The sequence below is a fragment of the Erpetoichthys calabaricus genome, chromosome 9, assembly GCF_900747795.2.
Source record: "Erpetoichthys calabaricus chromosome 9, fErpCal1.3, whole genome shotgun sequence".
Taxonomy (NCBI): Eukaryota; Metazoa; Chordata; class Cladistia; order Polypteriformes; family Polypteridae; genus Erpetoichthys; species Erpetoichthys calabaricus.
The window spans coordinates 45,043,504-45,070,843 of NC_041402.2; the positions used below are offsets into that span (position 1 = coordinate 45,043,504).

A 27,340-nucleotide genomic window follows, 5' to 3' on the forward strand; every position below is an offset into this window, starting at 1 on the left:
TTTATTTAGGTGGTTCTTTTGGGAACCGAAAATGGTTCCATTATGTCATTACTCTAAAGAACCACTTTGGCACCTTTATTTTTCATTGTGCATCCTACTAATTGTTCACATATGTTTCTTTGCAGGCACAGGCAGTTGGAGTACATTTGGCTGTACGACCAAATTGGAGGACACTGTGGTTATCTGTAACTGTTACCATCTCAGTTATTTTGCCGTCTTGATGGTATAGTATGAGAAAAGACTTCAGTTACATTTTAAATACTCCAAAAATTACAATTTGCCATATTTCTAAAGGTTCTCTGTAAAATATGTGAATTCCACTGTTTAATTTTTACATTTTATATATAGAATCATTAGATGTGGCAGTTGAATTATTATTATTTTTTTTATAATTTTATTAATTTTATTGTAATCATTCATACAAATCGATCAATTTTTACAAAAAATAGGGTTGAAAAAAAAGTCGACCCCCACCCCTGAGAAAGAGAGCATGGCCAACGGGGTAAAACTTAAGGCTTGTAGACATACCTAAATTGATGAGTTTAATAGGCCAGTAGAGATGAATGGAGAAGAAAAAGAAATGCGGAGATAATTGCTTCTTCCTCTGTGCTTTAAGAGCTTATTCTAAAATTTTATTGATTATATCCTGCCAAGTTTTAAAAAAATTCTGTACAGATCCTCTAACTGAATATTTGATTTTTTCCAATTTCAAATAGTATTAAACATCGGTTTCCCACTGACTTAAAAGAGGAGAGTCAGGATTCTTCCAGTTTAGCAAAATAAGTCTGCGTGCCAATAGTGTAGTGAATGCAATCACAGTTTGTTTGTCCTTCTCCACTTGAAACCCATGTGGAAGAACACCAACCACAGCTGTTAATGGGTTAAGAGGGGTTGTGACACCAAGGCTGTCTGAAAGGCACTTAAAAATTTTGGTTCAAAATGATGTTAATTTGGTGCAGGCCCAAAACATGTGACCCAGTGAGACTGGGACTTGATTGCAGTGTTTGCAGGTTGGATCTTGCCCTGGAAACATTTTGAACAGTTTTAGGCGAGACAGATGTGCTCGATATATAACTTTGAGTTGAATAATTGTATGTTTTGCACATATGGAGCTCGAGTGAAGTCTCTGCATTGCTACTTTCCACTCCCTTTCTGATATATTGATTAAGAGATCTTTTTGTCCTCTTGGATCTTTGAAAGGGAGGGACTGTAAAATAATTTTATATTTGCAGAGATGGTGTCTAAGTCCTTGAAACTGAGCAATATTTTTTCCATCATGGACAAGGGTGCAAGATGAGGAAAATTGGGCAGGTTCTGTTTAACAAAGCTCCTAATTTGAAGATAGTGAAAGAAATGTGTAGCTGGAAAGTAAAATTTGGAATGTAATTGTTCGTAGGATGCAAAGATGTTGTCTATATAAAGATCTCTAAGCAATTTAATCCCAAATCTTTTCCAGATAATAAAAACTGCATATGCTTGTGAGGGTTGAAAGAGGTGGTTCTCTTGCAGAGGTGCCACTGATAAAAGCTTCTCCATCTTAAAATGTTTTCTACATTGGTTCCATATTCTGAGTGAGTGAAGCACAATTGGGTTATTAGTATATTGCAGACACCTTGCATTTATTGGGGCACAAAGCAGGGAATATAAAGAAGTACTGCAGGATTTTACTTCTATTGCGGACCAGGCCTGTGTGTGTTCATCTATTTGTGTCCAGGTTTTTGTAGCTTGTATGTTTGCTGCCCAGTAATAAAACTGGGCAGCAAAGCAGCTGAATTATTTGAAGTCAAATACATTTCGATTTCATTCCTTAAGTACAGACACAATAGTATATAGTTTACAAAGTCATTTCATCCAGTTCCCTTTGTAATCTCCACTTCAGTTTCCATTGATGATTTTATAGTGTCACCTGCCTCTTCACATCATACTTTTGCATATGTTACCCTTGATATAGTTAGTTAAAAGTGTATTTCCTTCGTCAGTATTGGTGATATCTAGTTGTTTCCATTTAATATGTCATATTAGAACAATTTTGATGATATTAGGTCATTCTGCCCAACAAATGTTGTCAGGAAAAAAATGTACAGAACAGATGGCAGGTGCCTTTGTTTTCTGTATTATTGCTTACAATGCATATTCTTTAATATGTTGTCATGGTAAATTTTAGATTTGGTAAAAATTCTACATTTCATGGAAAAAGTTAAAGTCAGACAGTACAAACTGACTACTTTGGATTATGTATAACTTGGATTTGAAACCTGTTTCTCCTTATTCTCTCAAATGACATCAGGATATAATGGATGTTGCTGATCCCTCACCTATACACTCTGTTTTGGAATAAGACTTGGTATCACTTACACATTTGCAATTTTTGCTTCATTACCTAATATTTTGTCTTAAAAAACTTTAAGATGTGGTCATGCTAGGATAAATTAAGCTACACAACTTTGTCAGTCTTATTAAAAGTTGACTTAGAAATGCTAAATAGATTAGAGGTACTACCTTGTGTGGTACCCCTACTTTCAATTGTCCTCCTATGTCCTTTGGCTTCAGTATTACTTTGTGGTGTATCCTGGGATTCTAGTCACATGTTTAAAGTTGTATCAGTCAAAGAAATTTGAAAAATCACTACACATTGTGCCTCCTGGTCAAAAACTATCATCTCGGGAACACCACAGGACCACACTATGCTTACTGATGGTCACCTTGGAAAATCAAGTTTCAAATAGGTTAACAACTTCATTTAGATAGGAGTAACAATTTAACTTTCTGAAAAAGCCTGAGTTAGCATAAGTAGCCCTTATTCAGAGTGTTGATAAGAAATGCAATGATTTACTTCATGAGGAACAAGTTCACAATAAACAAGAATAGTTCCATCCAATATTTGAAATATTAAAATGTGTGCTTCAATGTAAATGCTAAAAGGCTAAATATTCTTAATTGTAATGGACATTTGTCATTTTCACCCTTTGATAGAGATCCAAAGAGGAATAGATCGCAAGTAAAGGTTAAAAAACAACATTATATTCGTAATCACTGATTTTAAAATAGTCTGGAAGATATACTCCACGTTCTTATTTTTGAAATTCATCATTTGTAACCTTCTGGGAGAGTGTTAGGACCACAAGTAACGAATCTAATATTAAACAAATTATATTTGTGATTTGCAACCTCAAAAGAGTGTAACATGACACTGCACATGCCTATATCCCCACTTTTTTGATATTTTGTGAAAAAGAGTAACTTTGACCACTCATATCTCATTGGAGGAGAAGCTCTGGATTTGGTTGATACATCAAGTACAAATCCAAATTCTTCTGATCATTTATGCTATTAGTTTAGGGTTTATCATAAGAGTGCACTTACCTGCACAAAATATGGTCCAAAAATGGCCTAAAATGAATGTGTTTTGGTTGTTCAGTGCCACAAATAGGGATATATCCAAAATTTCTCATACAAGTGAGTTAGGAGAAGCCAGATAATAAATAAAAAAAAAAGAAAAGAGATTTCTGACATGCTCATAAGTAATGCTTAGCGACACAATATGAAATATGAGCATTGCAATCCCACCACAACAAGCTGGTGGCAGTATGCTACTACATCATGTAGGCGATAGCTGGAGTAATGGATGTTGTTTAGTTTGATAAGAACAAATCTTACAGTAGCACACTGTGTGTATGATTGATCTGTATATACAGTACTTCACCAACATGCAGTATGTAATGGCAATGCATTCAAATATAATTAATTATTTAATATATTATAACTTTATTCAAGGTTATATTTTGTATTATATACTGTACATTAAAAGGCCAAATCAAAATGACATATTTTTTTAAATTCTGGATCTCGCAATATTCTTTCATTCCCAGCCTCGTCCAAATATATAAACTAATATTTGCATGAGAAATTTGCTTATCATTCCCTAGTCACTTCCAGGATCCACCTCAAGTATGCCCTATATTTGTACCAGAAACTCTAAAGAATAGAATGAAGAATTTCTGTTTGTCCAGCATGTCTGTATTTGGGTCTTCAGCTGCTTATAAAATTGTTCCTGAGCAAACTTTATTTGCTTGAGTTGGATACAACCTCCACTAGGTGCCACTGTTTAATAACATTTTATTACATTCCGTATTCAAAATATACTGCATTCTTGAACATCCAACTGCATAATGAGAAAAATAGTGATTTTGTGGAACCATGGAATCCTGCAAATCTGAATTATCTGGAAAAATTATCTTTAGTGCAAATTTGTATCAATTTAAAAGGTAAACATTTTCTGCCTAGTTATGTATTAAAAGTAGTTTCCTCACATTGATTGGTATATCATGTACTGTATATACAAGCACAAAAATATGAATTTAATCTCTATATAACAGAATCACTGAATAACTTGTTTTTAGTAAAAGATCACTACCACATAACTGAGACGAAGTCCTGTTAGACTGTGGGAATGAATGTGATGTGAATGTGATGTTTGTTGGATTTGTGCCTGGACTAAGGTTGGTTCTTCATGTGTACCTGAGATATATTTCAGACTCCCCTGAACCTAAATTACAATAATGGATAGCTTGAAACAATACATCAGTGTTAAGTAAACAGACATGAATTTACACCTGAAAGGTCTCAAGTGCCATCCAGATCAGGCCTGTGGTGGTGCAAAATCAGGTGATACTCTAAATAACAGAAACCATTTTCAGTGATTATAGGCAATGTCATAACATTGGTTAAGAGTCCTGTCTTCATTTCAAAAGCATGACCCTGTGTGAAGAGCCTTTCAGTCTGTGGACTACTTTCATTTTCTGAAGTTACTTAATTACCTAATATTTTTCAAAAAATGCAAAAATGTGAGCATACAACTGGATGAGTTGACTTGTGGATTATGTGACACGATTTTTTCTTGGCCATTTCAGATATTGTTTGCTGTCATTCAGCACTTTAATTCTCAAGTCAGAGAGTATTTATTTATGCAGAATTGTTAGAATGTACAACAAACATCATATTCATGTAAAAAACCGGAACCTTAACTTTTGAAAGGTATGAGATATTGTGACATTATTAGCTACACAAACAAGCCTGATGGACAAAATGTTCTCCTCTTCTTTGTTAAACTTATGCTCCTATGTTCTTACGTATAGAGTTCAGAATAATATATTACTCCACAAATGTTTTATTTAATGTAAAATGTTCTTTGCAAAATTTTAAAAATTTTTTGAGTCTCTAAACTGTAATAAACTATTAAAAATATTTTATTTAAAACATCACAGATCTGAAAGTTGGAGTGTAAACATGCATACATTATAAACTATTATATTATATGACACTTTTACAACTTTATTTATAAAAATGACCAGTGCAAATTAACACTTCTTCATGTTGTTTGGGAGTCAGTGGAGTATGGCAAGAGTCGAACATATTTAATGGTGATTCCAGTTTTTATCTTAAAAGAGCACGGGGTGAAAACATATGAATGGTCTAATGAGTAAAACCCCTCAGAGATCCATAATGAGTTATTGCTTTATTTCGTATCTCCAATCAGCTTTGTGGTTATAGCATTACTGGAGGGGATTAATTACTAGTGTACACCCTTTACTTTAAAGGATGACGTTTACTGAAAAACTACATTGTAAAATATCAACAAATTGAATATTAAAGAAAATAAAATCTTACAATGTAAGGTAATATTTCTGAAAGATGAAGAAAACGTCTAGCTTCATACATGTAAAGGTGTTTTATTGCAGTCACTGTCTGTGCACGTGGTGGACAATTCTTTTTAATACAGGTCACATTACAACATACGTAAGTTTTCCAAAATTAAAGTACTAGAATGGTCAAGAAACAAGCAAGATGTTTCTCTTAGAAAAAACTTAGCAGTTTGTTCCTCTGATTTAACTAAACCTGGATGTTTTAATGCACTTAAAGTATGTGACAAATTAAAGTATGTCTAGAAACGTATTTATTATACTTTTATAACTAAATTTGCCAAGTCTTCCCATCTGTAAAAAGTCTTACTGCAAAGAGGAATAGAATATGTTGTAGGTTTTTGAGATGGCTTCAGGATAAAGTGGTCTCAGAAGTGGTACAGAAATGCCCAATATTGCAAATGAAGTAAACAGTATCTTTCTATGAGGGTCATCTTTTGGAAAAAAATAGTATTAATGTCAATACTAGTTAATTCTAGTAAAAACAGATTCTTTTGCAAGCATATATTTGCATAATGCTTTCTTTTGCACAATCAGGAACCTTGCAATGAAGAAGACAACATGGATGCCCTCAGTTACATTTCATACATCGGTTGTGGTGTGTCAGTTTTTTTCTTGACTATTGTCCTTTTACATCAGCCCACTTCCTCAATTGTGTCCAAGTAAGTATTGAAATTCAACAGGTACCATTTCCAATTTAAGTCACCTAACTTATCTGTGATTTATGCAATTGTCAGCTGCCTAGTAATATCAGTAAAGCCTTCATTCACATTCTGACAGAAGTGCAACTTACTATGTTCCCATATTGAAATGAGATTTGCCAAATGATAAAAAGTGAACAGATAAAGGGAGCTGTTTAGCTGTAATTAATGTCAGACACTCTGTCACACAGAAGATCATGCTCAATGTTAATGACACCACTACATCTGAAGTGGTATTCATGTAGGGCAAAAATCTATATCTTTCTCTAGAGTTAGTTTTATTTCTGATGTCACATTTGCATCAGCAGTATTCCAACAGGAAAGCAACACAATGAATAAACAATATACAGTACTCCTATAATGTTTATACAGCAGTTAATTTACAGACACAAATAAAATGAATTATCCCTGTGTAAAAAAGGAGAGAGATACAACAGTGTCACATCAGGTACACATTATTTAATGATCACCCGCAGGTGATCGCCCATTTAGATGACACCAGAGCCATTTAAAAGCACAGTGTTGTGGTCAAGTTTTCACACTCTTGCAGGCTTAACAGACACCTGTCTGGTTGCTAGAGATTTCATTTAAAGGTATTATAAGTATTGGTGGCAGTGGTCAGAGACATATATGAAATAAGCTGGGGTCCCAGATCTTCTTCTGAGTCAGCAACTTTAAAGCTGTTGATGAAGCAAACAACCCCTTCCTGTTGAATCTCTTTGCTCAATCCAGTCAGCAACTTGTGAACAATGGCACCCTCAATAAAATGACAGATAGGGATTAATATATGAAAAAAATAATGATAATCTGAAAATGAACATAACATGTACAGAGAGTGATGGAACACTGCCTGCCGCATGTTGTATGACAGTAATGACCCTGTAAACCCGGAATGCAATGTCATAGTATTTGTAGGAAGCAAATCGTTAAAAAGATGTTTGATGATTCACCTGGACAGTAGTTTGTAAATTTGGGCATTTTCAATATACAATTCCGAAACTTAGTTAAATGCATCAAGAAGCATTGTTGTTATTGCCTAATTATCCAGTGGCTACCTACAAGATGAGGACATTCTGTATTTCAGTCATCTGCAGACCTTTTACTTTCACTGCATGTATAGCATGTTTGCATGCAGAAACAAAACACTGCAAAAGGGGCAAAATTTTATCTTTGACTTTTCAATAAATTAACACATTTTATTTTGGGCATCCTTAAACACAATTTCAGAGTGATGTTGGTCTGTGCCCGTGTGTACCTGTAGTACTGTATGTATTTTAGGCAGTCAGAATGTAGACATGATAAGTCGAGATCAAATTACTCAATCCAAGTGAAACTTGACATAATAGTTAGCATTTTAAAATGCTACAAGCATACTGCTTTTGAGCAAAAGTACTCCAGCAGCTTTGGCTCTACAGAGGTAAATGCATGCACTATGGTTATATTTAGTTACAGTAGGTATTGTAACATGATCAAGGTTTCAATTTTGAGTTTTCAACAGATTTACACAAATAGGATCTGTCTAATTTTCAAAGTATCATTTGTGTGTATCTGAGTGAATGTCTCAAAAATGACTAACTCAGTTTCAGTGAAACTTGGCACAATTAATTGCATTCATAAAATGATAGAAACCTTTTCATTTTGAACAAAATCATTCCAGTGGTTTTTGCAGTACAAAGATAATAATGATTTTTCTTTTCCTGTTTACGATTGTGCCATAGCTGCAGCATAACTGGCACAGAAAACACATTTTTTAAAGCAATATGATTCTTCCTTTTGATTCCATATAATGAAATATTAACATTCCTGGTAAAAACACAGCTTTATGTTTGGAAAATTGGGTATTGGACACATCAGATTTTTTTATAGTTTGCAGGTTAAGTGATGGGCGGCACGGTGGCGCAGTGGGTAGCGCTGCTGCCTCGCAGTTGGGAGATCTGGGGACCTGGGTTCGATTCCCGTGTCCTCCCTGCGTGGAGTTTGCATGTTCTCCCCGTGTCTGCGTGGGTTTCCTCCGGGCGCTCCGGTTTCCTCCCACAGTCCAAAGACATGCTGGTTAGGTGGATTGGCGATTCTAAATTGGCCCTAGTGTGTGCTTGGTGTGTGGGTGTGTTTGTGTGTGTCCTGCGGTGGGTTGGCACCCAGCCCAGGATTGTTTCCTGCCTTGTGCCCTGTGTTGGCTGGGATTGGCTCCAGCAGACCCCCCGTGACCCTGTGTTCGGATTCAGCGGGTTGGAAAATGGATGGATGGATGGATGGAGGTTAAGTGATTTCATCAGAATCAGGCTTAACTCATCACTGAACCAGTTTCCTTGTGATTTATTGTGATCCAATTCCATCGCACTACACTGCCTACTAAGAAAGGGTATGTTGTAGGGACAAATGCAAATATTGTTGTTAGGCTGTTATACTGTACATGCACTTTACCTTCAGAGCTGAAAGGAACTTAAACAGCCTCCAGTATGTCATTAATTAAAACTGGTGTGAATTAATAAGTTGTTATGTCTAGATAGTCTCCAACCTTGTGCAGCAAGCTACAATGTTATGTAACATTTTTTGATTACATCTTGTATTCTGTGGCATGTTCAGGCTTTATAATGACTTCTTAAATTAACTAAGTAAAATACTACCATAAAAACCGATTTCATTTTTACTGATTTTAATGCAAAAAATAGTTTCCAGTTCTTCTGAAACTTAAACAAGGCTTTTTTTTTAATAGGGAGAAAATTACTGACCAGTCCTGGTTCATCCACTTCAACTTAGCAGGAGCTCTTCTTCTTCTCAACATAGGTTTTCTCTGCAGTGCAACTATACCTGCTATTCAAGGTATCCACTGGCTTTGTATCACCACAGGGCTGCTCCTCCACTTTTTCCTTATCTGTTCCTTCACCTGGATGGCACTTGAGGCCTTTCAGATATGGTTGCTGATGTGGAGACAAAGCCAACCTATTCTGAAAGGCTCTTACTGGAAATTCTGCCTTGTCGGCTGGGGTACGTGAGTAAAATCCAATGCTAAGCCAAAGTATAATATAATGGTTTAAAAGTAAATGTTCACACTGTAATCAGCTTTCTTTGATATGCAGCAGCCTCTGACATAAAATTAATAAAATGTATGTCCTATGTGTACAAGTCACAAGGCTACAGGTTCAGGCCCCACTTCAGATATATTCAGTGCCAGATATCCAGTCAGATATCTCACACTTGCATAAGCTGTATAAAAATAGTTGCCTTCATGTGCTTATGATTTTCACAAAAGCAGTTGTAAGATAAGTGAAATGGGGTCTTATGAAACCTGTGTTTTACCAAGTGTGATTTATTACGTTCAGTCTGTCCATCCATCTTGTTTGTACCTGTTTTTCCTTGTATAAGTTGCAAAATGTTAATGCCTGTTTAATAGAAATTACATGATGAATAAGAATTTGTCCTTGATGAAATGAGAGTCCACTGAAAATAATGAAATAGCATCTGAAACGGTCGACACCCTCTTGTGTTGCCTTGGTTGTTGGAATCTTCTTATAAACTATACTTAAGAAATCACTTTTAATCCAAAATGAAGCAAATAATAATCATCTAGACTCTTCATAATACTCTCAGAAATTATAGTTTTTTTCATATAGGTTCAATGCAATTATTTTTAGGGATTACAGTTATAATACAGGTTGAACATACTGTATCTTATTTGTTCTGTTTAATTTGTGGAATGATTATTCTCCTTTTTATTTAGATTGTTAATCCTTTTTATAAATACCAACATGTTGTTGATATCTATAGTGTCATTGTTAATTCACAAGAGGCTAAAAACATGATTACAGCAAGATGTGTCCAAACTTTGCATTTGATTTTTGAAAACTGAACAAGGCTACATTCACACTATACCTTATTTCCCAGTTTTTCCTTATTTGTGACACAGATCTGATCTTTTCAGAGAATTGTGATTATCAAAAAACAGCATGGAATGATAACATTGCAGGATTTACACTCAATCCATTGCCAAGGTCTTTTATCAAAAACATCTTGCTGCCACAAATCCTGGCTTCTGTGTCATGTCCACAGGTTCCTTGCTCTCATAAAATTAAGACTTTTCCAATGCCTTGCACTGAAATATTATGAATTTGCACAGCAATGAAGATCTGTCTATTAGGCTACATCCAACTAACAAAGGTGCATTTATTCATATTGTATAGACAGAGCACATTTTGGAGAGGTATCTGTATATACTCACGCCAGATTTGGATCACAAAAATAATTTGAATAGCCAAACCAAAAAAAAAAAAACAAAAAAAAAACCAAAAAAAAAAAACCAGATACAAAGTAAAAATTAGCATATAGTAATTTTAACTGTATTGCTGCAAGACTATCCTTGTTAACATCTTTTTTTATGTCAACCACTGCATCCAAAAATGATAAATGCATTAAAATGCTAAATATGAAAACATTAAATCAGATTTTTACTATAGTTGTTTTACCTATCATTTTCATTTTGCTAATCTTGTGGTTCAAAAATGACATTATCTTGAAATATAGCACATAATAAAGTATCTATCTATCTATCTATCTATCTATCTATCTATCTATCTATCTATCTATCTATCTATCTATCTATCTATCTATCTGTCTGTCTGTCTGTCTGTCTGTCTGTCTGTCTGTCTGTCTGTCTGTCTGTCTGTCTGTCTGTCTGTCTGTCTGTCTATCTATTATTTTTCCATGTATATATGCTGAAACAGGTTATGTTTGAAAGAAGTTGAAAGAAGTATGAAAAAGGAGGCTAAAAGGAAGGGGGGCAGATAAATTGTTCAATTTCAGTGCATACTACTGCTCTTTGGTATTGTAGCCTGGTTGTCATTAGCTTAAACTTTCAATTGATTTGACTCTTGGCATTAAAGAAGTGAACTTACTGTATATTCAGACTTAACACACAATTTGACATTTAGGCTTTCGGGGGCCAGACAACCATTAAAAATTTTATTTTTTGAACTGTCAGTTGTAGTGCTACATATTTACATCAAATTCAATGTCAAATATCGTACATTTTTCATAATACCTTACCATACCATTTTTAAGCCTACTTAATTCTGAGCAGGGTCGCTGGGAGGCTGGAGCTATCCCAACAAGGATAGGGTGCAAGGCAGAAACAATTCCCTGGGTAGGGTGCCAGTCTGTCGCAGTGGAACATAGTCATACACCCACTAGGGCCAATTTAGCACTGCTAATCCATTGAAACTGCATGTCTATAAACTCTGCCTGTGGATACATTTCTTCTCACAGTATGATCTCTTCAATTCTGTGCATTTTTTATTCATCTGTTAGAGTTATATTGATGCACTACTAGCAAAGATATGCTTTTTCAGATTTATTCAGATGTGAAGCATAGGCATTCTCATGATGTTTCCTCTTCTCAGGTGTCCCTGGTCTACTTGTGCTCACAGTTATAGCAGTTAAACATGATAGTTATGGCATCCATGAGTATATGTGAGTATGTGCTTTATATTTTACCATATTTGGATTCAGTTGGTGTTTCCTTTACAGAAATTTTCATTGTGCACTACAAGCTTAACAGTTCTATTCAAATTAGATTGGTGATGCAGACACCAAGACCTTTTGTACATATAAAATAAGGCTGCAGGGGTTAGCAGAGAATTCATTACAACCCTACACCAGTAAATGAAAATAAATAAGGTGTTATTAAGTGGCTATGAGAAAAAAAAATTGTAGAATATAATGGAGAGAAGAACAGAGTTGCAGTGCTTAGACTGAAAGAACTTTACTGTTCTGTAGTCTAGGAAAGGTAAAGTGATCTGCTTCAGAATATCTTGGGTCATAGACATTTCTAGACATTAAAGGATAAGTTTGGTATTTTTCAACTCAAAAATTATTTTTACATAATAAAAACATACAGAACTTTTTTGCTACAAAGTGAAGCATTTTCTTTAAAATTTAAAAAAATATGGTGTCTTTGCAGTTTAAAATGAAGTCGAAAGGTGCTAGTACAAATGTAGAACAAAAGCTGTAAATCTTACCAAAACATATGCTTTGAGGCAGCTAAAGTTTCAACCTCAGAAAACATGCCTTCTGCATCACTGAGGTATGTTTGTGACAATAGAATGGTATTTGAAGTAATTTGTATTTTTTCTGAGGTAAGAATATGTTCTTTATCCTTGTCTGTTCAAAGGTGACGGTCGTGTGTGGAGTTTTCAAGTAATTAAGACAATAAAACACCATGAAGCAAGGCACGTGTGTCAAGGAGCTTATTGTGACATTGTCATTCTACCAAAATACTCTGAAAATGCACATATCCAGATTGCGAAAACAAAAGAATAAAAAAAATGTCATTTACGTTGACCACCTTATAGTGATCGTGATAATTGTTATATTTTCTCAATCTATGGATAAAATACTCGCCACACCACAATTTCAAAATTCACCACAAGGCTAGCAATAAACACTGTCAGCATAAACACCATGGTGGTGGTCATGCAAAACTAGGCCAAAATAGCGGTGTCAACAAGAAAAACAACAGAATAGTGCCATACTGAGATGACCATCATAATGTTATTGAAGGAGTGATAAATACTTGTACTTAATAAATCTAAAAAAGTGCAAAAATAGTAAATGAGGTATCCAAAAATTCAGTTTAGAACAACTGGGTTCAGTGGAGTGGCTAAATATATACATGTGTATAGGGGTTGGTCTAGTCCGTTGCAGGAGATGGACGTCTAAAGCGGAGCTCCGTTAGCAGTGGCTTTATTTTCCCATGTATTTATTATTATTTAGAGGTATCCTATAAATACCCGACCCAAGGAACTTCCACTACAATATATAAACATGAGTAACAAAAAGAGAAGTCAGAAAGAACCGGAAAAGAAACTTAAAACTGCATCAAAGTCTGGGCAGACATCCGGCCCGAGTACGAGGTATGGCCTCTCGGAGACTGACCTGGAACAGGCAGACGAATGCGCAGACTTCCTAGGACCCCGCTCCACGGCATCGTCTCCTGTCGAGAGTGAAAATAGGAGCGAGGGTGCAAGTGATACCGGCCACGATGGATCGCCGATCTCTGAGGATCATTCAAGACTAGAAAAGGCCCTGCAGTACGTGCTCTCATCTACTCATCGCAAGCCCGCAGCATCTGCTGTAACAGGAGCTGCAATTCCACTCGCAGAGCACGAAAGCTGAAGCGAACTATCTGAAATGATAGAGATGATCGCTACACTGGCTACGGCCATAAGTGAGCTTAAGAAGGATAACAAAAACTGGGAAATGCGTCTATTTAAACGTTTTGACGCGACCTTTAAAGGCATCTTGGAAAAATGAGAGGAACACATTGAAGAAAATAGATCCAAACTGAAAAAACTTGCCAATCAGTTAAATGACGTTACAGATCAGCTGGAGGATGTTAAGCAGGCATTCACGGCTCGAATTGAAACCGTGGAACAATTGACATCCAACGCTGATGAAAAAGCTACAGCTACGAATTCCGAATGCAAAAAACTCGGAGACAGACTTGCGGCCCTGGAAGATGGGTGCAGAAGAAATAATATAACAATTGAAGGTATACCTGAGAAACAAGGAAGCTCAAACCCAGTGAAATTTACCCAGTAGAATTACTCTCTAAAGTAATTGGAGATAACTTTAAATTTGATACAGAGATAGCAGCAGCTTATTGCATACTCAGATCAAGCACCTTTAAACCTAGGTCTTTTATTGTCCGCTTTGAGCGAATACGATGTAAGCTTGATGTGATGGCACTTCTCAGACACAAGCAAGAGATCATTTTTGAAAAAAATCTCAATCATATTTCCCCCGAATTCTCACCATTAACAGCTACAAAATGCGCAGCCTACTTTAACATTAAAAAGCTGCTACGGAAAGCCGATATCAAATACAGCCTCTTGTATCCCGCCAAACTGAAAGTGGAAGTTCAAGACAAATATTATAATTGTTTTGGACGTGCTGTGTCTCTTAGTATGTCAGAGGACTGGGACATTGCGAAGTAGGATTTAGCCTCATGCGGGGAGGCAAAATGGGGGGGTGGGGGGATAAAGGGGGGAGAGATGGAGTGCAGGCTATATCTAATCTATTCTTCTAAACCTTATAACTATAAATATCAATGTAACAAAAGGCTATATGGCAATAATTCGTGGGGAAATTTGAAATTAAATATATGGCAATAATTCGTGGGGAAATTTGAAATTAAGATTAAAACTGCCTCACTATCAGTTAAGACTATAAAATGACATTAAAAACTCAGAATCAATATCTCCATGATGGGACAGTTAACTTTGTGAGCTGGAATGTTAAAGGCTTGAAACATGAATTAAAGAGAAAGAAAGTATGCTCTCACCTAACAGGCTTAAACGCTAAAATAGTATTTTTACAGGAGACCCACTTACTAAGCAAGGATCAGTCCAGACTACAAAAAGACTGGACTGGTCAAATGTTCCATTCTAGCTTTACAAAGAAAACTAGAGGTGTGGGAATTCTCATACACAGAACAGTCCCATTTGTAGCATCAGATGTAGTATCGGACCCTGAAGGGAGATATGTGATGGTCATGGGCAACTTATTTAACAGTAAAATGATTTTGATAAATGTTTATGCACCCAATATCGATGATAAGGAATTCATGCAAAATTTATTTGCATCCATTCCCAATGTGAACACTCATAAAATTATAATGGCTGGGGACATGAATTGTGTTTTAAATCCACTCTTAGATAGGACTCCTGTGACAGGGGGGACGACATCTAATACTGCAAAGACAGTTACCCAGTTTGTAACTGACCACAACTTATCAGACCCCTGGAGGTTTCTTAACCCAAACTCAAGAACATATTCGTTCTACTCACCAGTGCATTATAGCTACTCAAGAATTGATTATTTTTTTTATAGATAATAACTTCTTGCCTACGATTAAATTGTGCAAATATGACACAATTGTTATCCCCGACCATGCCCCTCTAGTCTTGGAGCTAAAATCATTAAGCCCCTCACACTCACCTCGCAGATGGCGTCTTAACCCTCTTCTATTGGCAGACAAGAACTGCACTGTTATATCCAAACAAATCAGCTTCTTCCTAGAGACAAACACACCCTCAGAGGTTTCTGCAGGAGCACTCTGGGAAACATTAATGGCCTTCTTAAGAGGACAGATTATCTCATATCTTTCCCACAGAAATAAATTAGAATCCAAGAAAGCATCAGAGCCAAGAAGTGAAATTACTAGAATCGATGAAGAACAAGCCAGGCGTCCAACTGAAGCTCTTCATAGGAAAAGGCAGGCTCTGCATACAGAACTCAACATCTTGACAACTAAAGAAACTGAACAACTTATTTATAAGTCAAGACATCATCTATATTACTAAACCACAGTTTAATTTATGCATGGCGGACGCACTGAGGTGCATGCGTACTGTGCCGTGGTGCCCGCCCCAGAGTCAAACGCAGCGGCTTCCCAGAGTCAGTGGATAAAAACAATAAACGGAGGCTCCTACAATGTGCTTCCTAAACACCAGAAGCAAACAACTCACAGGCCGTGGCGCCTCAGAGTCAAACACAGTGGCTTCCCACCAAGGCGCATATGTACTGCGCCATGGCGCACGCCCCCGAGTCAAACGCAACGGCTTCCCAGAGTCAGTAGGTGGCGCCCAAACAACACAACCTGTACACTACACTTGCTCTAATCCACTGTGCCAGTAATATAGATCACATAACGGTCACAGACTCAAAACCCAGCAGCTTCCCAGACTCAGTGGCTGGAACACGAACACCACAACCTGTAAACTAAACTTGCTGTGCTCCACTCTGCCAGCAGTCTGTGTCAGCAAAGGCAACGGGATCACGTCTCCACAAAACGAAACCGCTTTAGTACAGATATACTTATTTAATTAAATGACATTTCCCCAGACGCAGTCACCCTCCATGATATTTCATCCATCCAAATATCAGACGGAACAGAAACTGATTGCCATTCTTGGATTTACGATTCTCTACAGAATCGCGCACTTACTTGTTACTATGAACACGGAGAAAAAGCTAATAAGCTATAAGTTCGCAATGCAATCCCAGCAATCACCAACACGAATGGAGAAGTCAACAAATTCACAAACAAGAAGTTCACAATGCAATCCCAGCAATCACCAACACGAATGGAGAAGAAATCATTCACCATAAAGATATAATGCACACATTTAGAGATTATTATTTAAACCTTATATTCCACTGAGTTCAAAGAAGACAACACACAATCTAATGCATTTCTGGATACATTACAGACACCACAAATAGATGCTTTAAGTGCTGAGGAACTGGATAAACCTCTGACCCTATCAGGATTACTAGAAGCTATAAAGTCACTTCAAAGCGGGAAATCAGCAGGCCCTGATGGTTACCCCGTAGAATTCTCTAAGAAATTCTCCACTCAGCTAGCTCCTCTCTTATTGGCAACACTTACAGAAGCTAGAGACAATCAAATTCTACCTCAAAGTTTTCGTCAAGCATTAATCACCGTCTTTCCTAAACAAAATAAGGACTTGTTACAATGTGCATCATACAGACCAATTTCACTCCTGAATAATGATGTTAAGATACTCTCAAAAATCATAGCTAGAAGGATGAAGAAAGTGCTGCCCTTGGTAATATCACAAGATCAAACTGGATTTATTAAAGGCCGACACTTATCTTCCAATCTCCGACGCCTATTTAATGTAATATATTCACCAGCAAAATCAAACACCCCATAGATATTATTATCATTAGATGCAGAAAAAGCATTTGATATGATTGAATGGAACTACCTTTTCACTGCATTGGAGAAATTTGGGTTTGGCCCGAATATTTGTGCATGGATCAAACTACTGTATACCAATACATAAGCTTCAGTTTGTATTAACAACATTTGTTCAGACTACTTCAAGCTAGAACGTGGCACCAGACAAGGATGCCCCTTGTCACCACTGCTGTTTGCAATCACCATTGAACCACTGGCGGCTCACTGTCGAAACTCTTATCAGATAAAGGGGATTACCAGAGAAGGACTGGAACAGAAAATTTCTCTATATGCAGATGATATGGTTTTATATATATCAGACCCAGAAAACACTGTGCCTGAAGTTTTAACAGCACTCACAGAATTTCAAAAAATAAATATATACATGTGTTTATTATCAGACATATCGCTACAATAAAATGACAGCACAATACATTTTAGCTGTTGTTAAAAAGGCTCACCAACACATGTATTTCTTCAGAAGTCTGATGAAGCTTGGATTTCTCTGCCTGTTCTCAGTAACTTTTATGAGTGTACAGTGAAGTTTATCCTTAATGGCTTCATAACATCATGGTACATGGACCCTGCTCATCTCAACATCATAAAGCAGTGAAGACTGCAGATGGCACAGATCATTGAAGGCACTAAACAGCCTTCTGTCCAGGACATCAGTAATACACACTGTCTCAGAAAGGCAAACAGGGCCATAAAAATGTGAACCACTCTGCACAGTTGGTCTTTTCCCGCCTCTCTGCTAACAAGTGGCATAGGACCATTCAAATTTACATCAATAGTTTCACAGAGAGTTTCTATCCCCAGATTGTAAGGTTACTAAACAGCCAGTCATTATGACAAATGCTGCATGTGTTGTGTATAATATATATTCAGTAATTGTACATGCATTCCATGAATGCTGTTTTTGTGGGTGTCTTTCGTTGGTAGTGCATTACTGTCACTATTTTGAGAAGGCCTGCAAGTAAGAAATTAATTGTGCTACATAATGCATGACAGTAAATGTGAATTTGAATTAAATGTAGCCCTAAACACTGGAAATGCTCAAAATAACAACTGGAGCATTCAGGAGCTGCAGAAAACCACACCACTAGGGATGAAAGGTTGCTGCAGGGAAACACAGGCAATGATCTGAAGAGCACTGCCGGACTTCTTTTAAAATGGAAGAATCTCACAAAAACATTTTTTTTTCTAGAAAATTACATGAATACTCTCTTTTACAGCTTTTGTAAGATACTCAAGACACATTCTTGAATTGAAAAATGGACATATTAAGGCTTTTGTTTTACATTTGGATTTGTGCTCTTTGGAACTCATTTTAAGCTGTAAATATTAGAATTATTTATTAATTACCATTGACAAATGGATGTACACTGTGACTATGAAAAAATACATCTAACTTGAGTAGTATTAAACCTGTCTTTTAAGCTATGCAGCCTGGTATTTTGGAAGTTTTATTTAGAGCTTTTGCAAATGGGTACAAAAACCTCAAGAAGCTCTTGGGGATAAGCAGGAAGTTTATTTGCTGCTCCAAAATGGAAGATTGTATGTTTATGGTTTATGCATATAGGTGGGTTAGAATTTTTTGTCACTTGGAATTTAGTTTAATACATGTAAATGGGGAATAAAAATATTTGATATAGTGTGAGAAATGTTTGGATTTTTCTTTTAAACAGGAAATGCTTGAATTTGAAAAGAGAAGCAACTTAAATGGTGTAACTGTAAAGTTATATAGTGAAGAGGTGGGTGTCAGTAGCCGCCTAAAGTTCACTAAACTGGGATAAGTACTGATGGCAAAAGAATTCTTAGAAGTATGAAAGGGGAGTGTGTATCTGGGGAGGAGGATCAGTAATGAGACAATCTAAGGAAAAATTGAGGTTTCATTAAGAAACATGCTGGCTATCAAAGGAAAACACAATATTTTCTAGAAAAGCCTTGTAGGTTACTTCTAAAGCAAGACAAATGTTTTGAAATTGATCATATCTCTGAGCAACACTCTGGATGAGGAGAAGGTGGGCAGTAGTACTGAATTGCAGTAGTCCAGTCAACAGAGGACAAGAGTCTGAACAAAAAAGTAAACTGTATAGTTAGTGAGAATGGGACTGGTTTTCAAGATCAAGTACTGTGTTGTTAAAATCTCTCAAGTCTGCATTTCAAATTATGGTAAACATTTTGTAGCATTTCCTATCAAATTTATTGTTATCAAATCATAACAGAAGTTTAAACCTGATTTGACCAGTCTGTGAGGCAGAGGGACAGGCAGACACAAATGAAAGTGAATTGGATTACAGCAATAACAATTCTTACTTAATCACTTCAAGGTGCTGGATCACCATTGATATGATCATCTACACAACTGTGATTGGATACTATGCGCTTGTGTTCATCTTTATTTGTGGAGTGCTGGCTGCTGTGTTCTACAAGTTAAACCAAACAACGTGTGAAACCAAAAAGGCTGAGAAAAAGAAGAGAAATATTTGTGAATACATCAGTACATTTCTGGGACTTGCCTGCCTATGCGGATTCACATGGGGACTGGGATTCTTCCTTGCTGGATCCAGTAATTTAGCAGTTGAATATTTATTTACCATTTTAAATTCATTGCAAGGTAAGTTCATGCTAATAGTTTACAAATATTTAAATTAACAGACCAATTTGTTTAGATTTTTTTGTAAATGTAACTTTTATTCATACATTACAAAATACAACCCACAAGAATTCCTTCACAATTTTGTTAAGGAACAAGTCATGTTAAAGCAAACTTAATATGACTATCACAAGAGCCTTAAGGTATTCATGTACAGTAAAAACCCGAACTGAAGACATAATTGAAATAATATACACCAGCTCACCTTGTAATGCAAGAAGGGGAAAAAGTGGACATGCTGGAATTTCTTAATGTAATTGTAGGTCAGGTGCTGCCACTGATAGAAGATGATCACTGTATGGTTTTGCTTTTCATAATGTCTCTTCATAATGTAAATCTAGGGTCAGGTTTAAGGTCTTCTCTATGTCAGTGGTCCACTGTGCTTTGGACCTTTGGTAGGTTATGTTAAAGTCTTGACTGGTAGAATAGCAGTGAGGAAGGACAGATGAAAATGAAGTTTGGAAAGTGAGAAGGAGAATTATGTGTTGTTGGACAGAAAGGGACTTAATCTGTATAGCCAGGTCCAGTGGGGCAGCTAGTGAGTCTTTCTTTTTTCCTTTTCTCTTTAATCAACCCCCTTTGTGTGTTTTGTATAAAACCATAATTTAAAAATATTCAACTTTGGTACTTTTCTTGCATGTTTATTGTGATATAAAGACGGTCTGCAGAGGGAGGAAAAGAGAGAATGTTATCATACATCGCCACCCCCTTGGATTGGTGGAGAATTACCATCACTTGAGTCCTGAAACTGTCTCCAATGCTCATGCTCGTGATAGTGTACATTTGCAGATGATATTAAACTAGCTACAAGGGTCGATAATCTAAAATTAGCTGAATCATTACAGTGGGACATGGACAAAACTGGGCAATTTTGTATGTAAGTACATGTAAATTATTACACAGAGGACGTAAAATGTAATATTTAAACACACAATGATAGATTTGAAACCTGAGAATATACCTTATGAGAAGGAACTGGGAGTTATAATGTGTTATGGTTCCTTCTGGTTCCAACACTGGATTTTATCTTGCATTTATTTTTAAGGTTAGGCTTTTTCTTTCAGATACCTTTTGTACCTTTAATAGTTTTTGTGCTAACCTACTAAAAAAAACAGCTCTTTCATTTCTTTTGCCATAAATAAGTATTTGCAGATATATATACTGTAGAATCAGATGCAATACAACACATTCACGTTGACATATGGATAGTTTGAACATGCACAGAGCAGCACTCTGCAGTTAGTCTAGTTGAATCCAAGGCCAAATGAACATGGACACTCTGTTCCGGGATTGCACCATTGTTGAACAACATGCCATAGTGAGATTTCCTTGTGCAGAATGAGTGAAACCTGCTGAAATTCATGTATATATGTTGCTTGCTATGCATACTTGTGTGTGTGTGTGTGTGTGCATGTGTGCGTGTGTGTGCACGTGGGTGTCTTTGAAGGATTGCAATAGGTCAACTGTTCTGAGAAAAAATGCATGTGAGAACTTGAGCATTGAAATACAAAACAAGTTACAAAACAGTGAGATAAATGATATGATTTTGGGAACCATCCAACATCATTATTTTCAAGAAAGTAGTTGAATTGAATTGACAAGCTTTTTGGAGCTACATGGCCTGTTCTCTTTAACATTGTTTCAATATTCCACTAAAAAAAACTGATTGTCATGTTAGTCTATAAGAATTTTCACAAAGTTCCTTATTTCTCAACATAGTATATGCAGTAGAGAGAAAATTAAGAAGATAAAGGAGCATGAACTCCATGTACAAAACAATTCAAAACCTGATTCATAAATGGTGTCCAATATGTTATATGTGTTTTTTACTTAATATAGTCACTCAAAGTATGATATACAGCATATTCTGTTTGATGTCCTTCCAGGATTTTTCCTGTTTTTATGGATTTGTACTCAGAAGAATAAGGGAAGAAAATTTTTCTTTGAAATCAGAGAAGAGACAAATGCTTCTTGTGAAGTTAAAAATGCACACAAGAACAAAAGAAAATCAAACACGTACACTTAGAAGAAGTGGAAGGACAAAATAAATCCTGGTGACATGAATGTGAGAAAGGAGGAAACTATAAATCCAAATGAATGAAACAGAAATTACCACAGATACTTAAAATATTTACAATTTATTGGAGAATTGTATTTTTTTATGTTTTCAACTAAATGCTCTTTGCTAAAGGCAATGTGTATCAAAAGTAATTTTTCAGTGATCTCACTGATCTTTAATGTATAAATTAAACAAAGCTAAAACAGCAATTATGATTACAGTAAAACTGATGAATGGAATATTTCATGGACGGTATAAGCATTCTTATATATGGTTACTTTTAAAATTTTCTGTGTCTTTTCCTCTGCCTTTTAAATCAAATATTTATTTTCTGTAATGGTTTTTGACAGGGCTGCATTGTTTTCAGGTTGCTAAAATATTACTGCACCTTGCACAGTGCCATGGATTGTAATGGGTGCCATCATTTTGTAGATATCTTTGTTAGCTGTTGTTACAGTAGGCCAGCAGAAGGCGTTTGATGTCATGTGACCATATAAAGGCCAACATTGAGTATTTCCTGGTTAGCTGAGTTTACAGATAAAGTGGCATGCAAAAATATTCAACACCCTTGAATGCCATCATAATTTTCTGCATGAAAAAATATCTGTACACATATTTATCTGTTCAGTATTTTTAATGTGAACTCTTATGCTGTAACAATACATTTCCAAAGTCAGAATAAACTATTTTCTGTAGATATTTAACAGAAAAAGAAAAACTCAAAAAAGTTAGTGTTTGCATAAGTATTTAAACCTCTATGCTTTGGAAGCTCCAGGTTTACACAAATGACAACTTAATCACGAAAGACACAAAGGTGACAGTCATTTGACAGACATGATTAAACATAATTAGGTAGTACTTGTGAGTGTTTTATATCACTCTGGATATAAAACTCACTCTTTGTAAGGGCTATAGTCTTTGTTGGACAATCATTCCAAAAAAGAAGACAAAAGAGCATTCTACTGACATAAAAAACAAAGTCACTAAAGTGCACAAGGCAGGAAATAGGTACAGAAAATACTGAAGAGTTTGAATTTCCCATTAAGCACTGTTGGATCCATCATTAAAAAGTGGAAGGTTCGTCATTCCACAGCACCCAGACTCTTAATAGGAAGGCCATCCCTGCAAACTAAGCATCAAAGCAAGACGTTGACTAATGAGAAAGGCTACTAAAATCCAACTCTCACTCTCAGAAGTCTCTAATGCTCTTTGGCTGAAACTGGAGTGAAGGTGCAGGGGTCCACAATTTTCAAGGGTTCTCAGTTAAACAGGCCTCTATGAGAGGGTAGCAAGTAAGAAGCTATTCCTTAAGAAGTTCCACATAAAGTACATATGGTATTTGCTACAATGCATGGTAAAGGCCCAGTTAAGATGTGGGAGAAGGTTTTATGGTCAGATGAGACCAAACTAGAACTGTTTGGCCAGACATCATAGAGGTATGTGTGACGTAAAACAAACACTGCCCATGCCTCAAGAAACAGCATACATACAGTGAAATATGGTGGTTGCAGCACTATACTATGGGGACACATCTCATGTGCTGGGACTGGGAATCTTGTAAGAGTTGAAGGGACAATGGATGGATACAAATACTGCACAATATTGCAGGAGAACTTCTTCCAGGTTGCTAGAACCTATGGCCCAGGAGAAGATTCGTCTTTCAGCATGGCAATGACCCTAAGCATAAGACCAAAGCGACACTGGAATGGCTCAAAAACAGGTGAATATTTTGGAATGGGCAAATCAAAGCCCTGATCTTAACCCTATTGAGAATTTGTGGCATTACTTGAAAACTGCTGTACAGAGCTGCCATCCCACCAACCTAGAGCATCTCTGGAAATTCAGCCAAGACGAATGGGGAAGAATCACTCCTGAACAATTTGCAAAACAGGTACATAATTACCTCAAAAGAATTAAGGCTGTAGCAAAAGGGTTCTCGACAAAGTATTAATGTGTAGGCCTCGAATACTTATGCAAACACTAACTTTAGTTTTTTTCTTCTTCAATTAAATATCTACAGAAAATGGTTGATTTGGACTTTGGAAATATATTGTTATAGCATAAGAGTTCTTATTTATCATATGGAAATGATAAATATTGTATGTGTACAAATCTTTTCTCATGCAGAAAATTATGATGGCTTTCAAGGGGACTGAATACTTTTGCATGCCACTGTATGGTTCAGTAAGAAAAAAAAGACTTCAGTATGTTTCTGTAACATGTCTGTTATCTGAAATTCTGTGAGTGCCTTTCTGACTTTGATTGCTGTTAGTATCTTGTTTAGTTTTGGTAACGAACTTGGCCCATTTTGACAACATTTCATCCTCAAATCCCTTTTAATTAAAACCTAATCTGCCCCTTCCCAGGAAGAGGCAGAAAAGGCATTGCATTTGCATGATTAACTGTGTACTAAACATTTCAGTATTGGTAAATTTATAAGTTAAAAGTGCAGTGTTTATTTCATTTTACTATTCTTATGTTTCAGCCAGGGTTCCTGGAGTTCAAATGCTACCTCTACTGTATATATATTTTATGTCTGTTTTGTTCAATGTTTATGTTTACATTGTTGATTATTGAGTTTCTTTATGTTTATTATGTTCTGTTTACTGGGTGGTCCCTAAAGATGCGGGGTCACCTGCCCATCACCGCAAGGAACTGCTCTCAGCCCTATAAAGGCAAAGGGTACCCACAGTCCCTTGGGGTTCATTCGAAAGTGCTTGGGAGTTGGTGAGTTTTCTATTATGATTTTCTGTGCTTTTGATTATTTTGTGAATTTCTTGATTTTTTGACCTGTACTTTGTTTTTTGCTTCTTTTGTTCATTGGTGTTTCACTGTTAACAGAACCTTCTTTGAAAATATTTTTTTTTCTTTATAAAGATTCTATGTCGGCCTCTGTGATACTGGGGTTTTTGATAAGATTTCTCCCTTTAGTTGGCACTTACAGGATTCTTGGGGAATTGTGTGCTTGGGAACTCTTGAGTTTCATGACAACTATAGTAAATAAGAAATACTTCCTTTAAAGATAATGAGATGGAAACATTTGACATGTTTAATCATCCTCTCTTTCAGCTTCTTCCTAAGGAGCTGCTGTTGAACTTGAATGACCAGTAGAACATTACTCAAACACTGGCCATTTAACAGGATGAACTGGAGCATAATGATTTATGTAGGTGAGTGGAGAAAAACTAATAAAGTGGTTGACCATTATGAGAATTTAAAATAAAATGGGTTACAAATAATTAAATCTTCTGATAAACTGTAGAAGTTTATCAAATCTTCTGATAAACTGTAAAGAAGGGCATACCCCAAATCAGTTATGTGATTATTTTATTTAGAAGTGTTCCAGCTATTTTACCTAGAAACTAAAGTTGGATGTGCAATATTCAGTTTCACTGGAGAAGAAGGAACCTAGAGGTGTACCCAAATTTTTCCCTGGTAGGGAATGTGTGAGAAATTATGGGACACTAGTAAAGGTCCACTTAAATTAGTGTGTAGATGTGCAACATTAAGAGTATATATGACTCCATGCCACACCTAGCTAAAGGCTCCTGAACCTTGTTTTAGTAAAATAAATTATTCATATGCAAATACAATGTTCCAGCTGAAATATTCACATGGACAGGATGAACAGCATTGGCGGCTAATTTTAGATATACAGTATATGTAAGAGGATTAGTATTGCAAAAAAATAAAATAAAATAAACATACCCCCACTAAAATAATGTATAAATTTAAAAAAGACACATTTCTGAATGTAAACATTCAGAACATTAAGAACAGGAACAACAGTAAGTGATGCAGGCAGACTGTAAAGACAAACTAAGGTTGTGTTTTATTATGATACAAAAATGAAACAGAGATACAACTAAAGGACTTCATCTGGTTGTGCAGGAATAGTTGGCATTTGCATTAGAGTGTTCATTAAACCACTTGGAAGGTAGATTTAAAATCCAAACTTTTAATTTGCAGATATAGCTGTACATATGACAGTGTGGGTGTGTTGTCTACAATAAAAAATAAAGTAGAGCTATTCTTAGTTCTCAAATTACACATAAAGGAAAATCACGTTGCAAATCTTACACAAATATTAATCTTAAAGTTGCAATACTGAAGTTAGTAAATAAATAAAGAAGAATTCTAGACCTTTGAGAAATCATCACTGTTTGTGCCAGTGTCCAAGAGCCATACAGAAAATATAAAGCAAGGAAAAATCTATGTTGTAGCTTATGTAAGAACAAAGTAATTACAATAGATTGCACCTTATCCCAGAGACAAAAAAGTTAGTTTACATGACCTCTGGAACATTTAAATATGAAACCATGTTTTATATAAAGCATACAGTGAAAACCATTTTAAATTGCATTAAAAAGGGCCCACTTCATAATTTAAAATTAAAAGAAAGACTGGTTACTTGAAATAAGTGTACAAAATCACCTGACAACTTTTTAAGTACACATTATATTGCCTTATTTATTCTGCTGTAATTCTTTATATAATATATAGTTGCAACTGTTTCCATACCATGCCGGAGTTTCACCTGTCCCTGTGATCCTGATTAATTGGATTTGTTCAAGTGGTTTCAAAAATATCTTATGTGGAGATAATGTTTCTTGAAAGTATGAAATACTAGGGGTACCTAGGAAAAATGCATGATATAATTCCAGTTTTATTCATTATTCATCATTATAATGTTCTGATATTTACACTGGAAAAAATATAATTCCTTACTGAGATGTCTTATAGGACCTGGAAGTAAAGGGGTTTATGTGAAAGGATATGGTATACAATACAAATGACAGTACATGTCTGCAATTTGTGTTCTCATGTTGGCTTGCTTTGATACATCATTGCTGTAATGGTGATCAGCGGAGAGCTGTCTGTCGATGAAAGACTACAACCAGATAGATAGATAGATAGATAGATAGATAGATAGATAGATAGATAGATAGATAGATAGATAGATAGATAGATAGATAGATAGATAGATAGAACTTTATTTGTTCCCAGGGTGAAATGTGGCTTTTTACAGATGCTCTTTAAATAAATAAATACTTACATACATACAAATGCACATACATACTTTGGTCTGAACACATACTGGAATTACTATAAAGCAAGAAAAATTCAAAAGAAAGAAAAGTTCTGACTTGGCTGTCACAGTCCCAGTGAGTCATGCAGATGTATTGCTGGTGGTATAAAGGAGCACTACTGCTGAATAATTTGTTGGCTGAAAGTACTCAGTGTTTACTTAGTGTACTTAGAACTTAGTGTTTCACAGAGATGATATGCAGCATTGTTTAATAATATATATAAAACATCAACACATATGATGACAAAGTGAGCTATCAAGATATGATCATACTTTGCAAACACTTTTGTTAATTCTGTAAACATTTCTGCTCTCATATATCCCCTATTTTCTAATTCCTGCCAGCAAAGCAGTGATGCTTCATTTATTAG

At 35.9% G+C, this 27,340-nt stretch overlaps 1 protein-coding gene across 2 annotated transcripts in view; it reads left to right on the plus strand.

Moving 5' to 3' along the window:
- The window catches only part of LOC114657226 (adhesion G-protein coupled receptor G5-like), a 40,363-nt gene extending 18,423 nt beyond the window's left edge, over nt 1-21,940 (plus strand). Inside the window, exons 8-13 of one of the 2 annotated variants that reach the window (XM_051931643.1) lie at nt 126-223; nt 6,237-6,361; nt 9,117-9,388; nt 11,797-11,866; nt 19,496-19,782; nt 21,708-21,940. In XM_051931643.1, coding sequence (XP_051787603.1) covers nt 126-223; nt 6,237-6,361; nt 9,117-9,388; nt 11,797-11,866; nt 19,496-19,782; nt 21,708-21,847 — 992 coding nt within the window. In that variant the 3' untranslated portion in view covers nt 21,848-21,940. Of the gene's footprint in view, nt 1-125; nt 224-6,236; nt 6,362-9,116; nt 9,389-11,796; nt 11,867-19,495; nt 19,783-21,707 lie in introns of those variants that run through there. The other variant, XM_051931644.1, reaches the window with a different exon arrangement.
- The last annotated feature ends 5,400 nt before the right edge of the window (nt 21,941-27,340 follow it).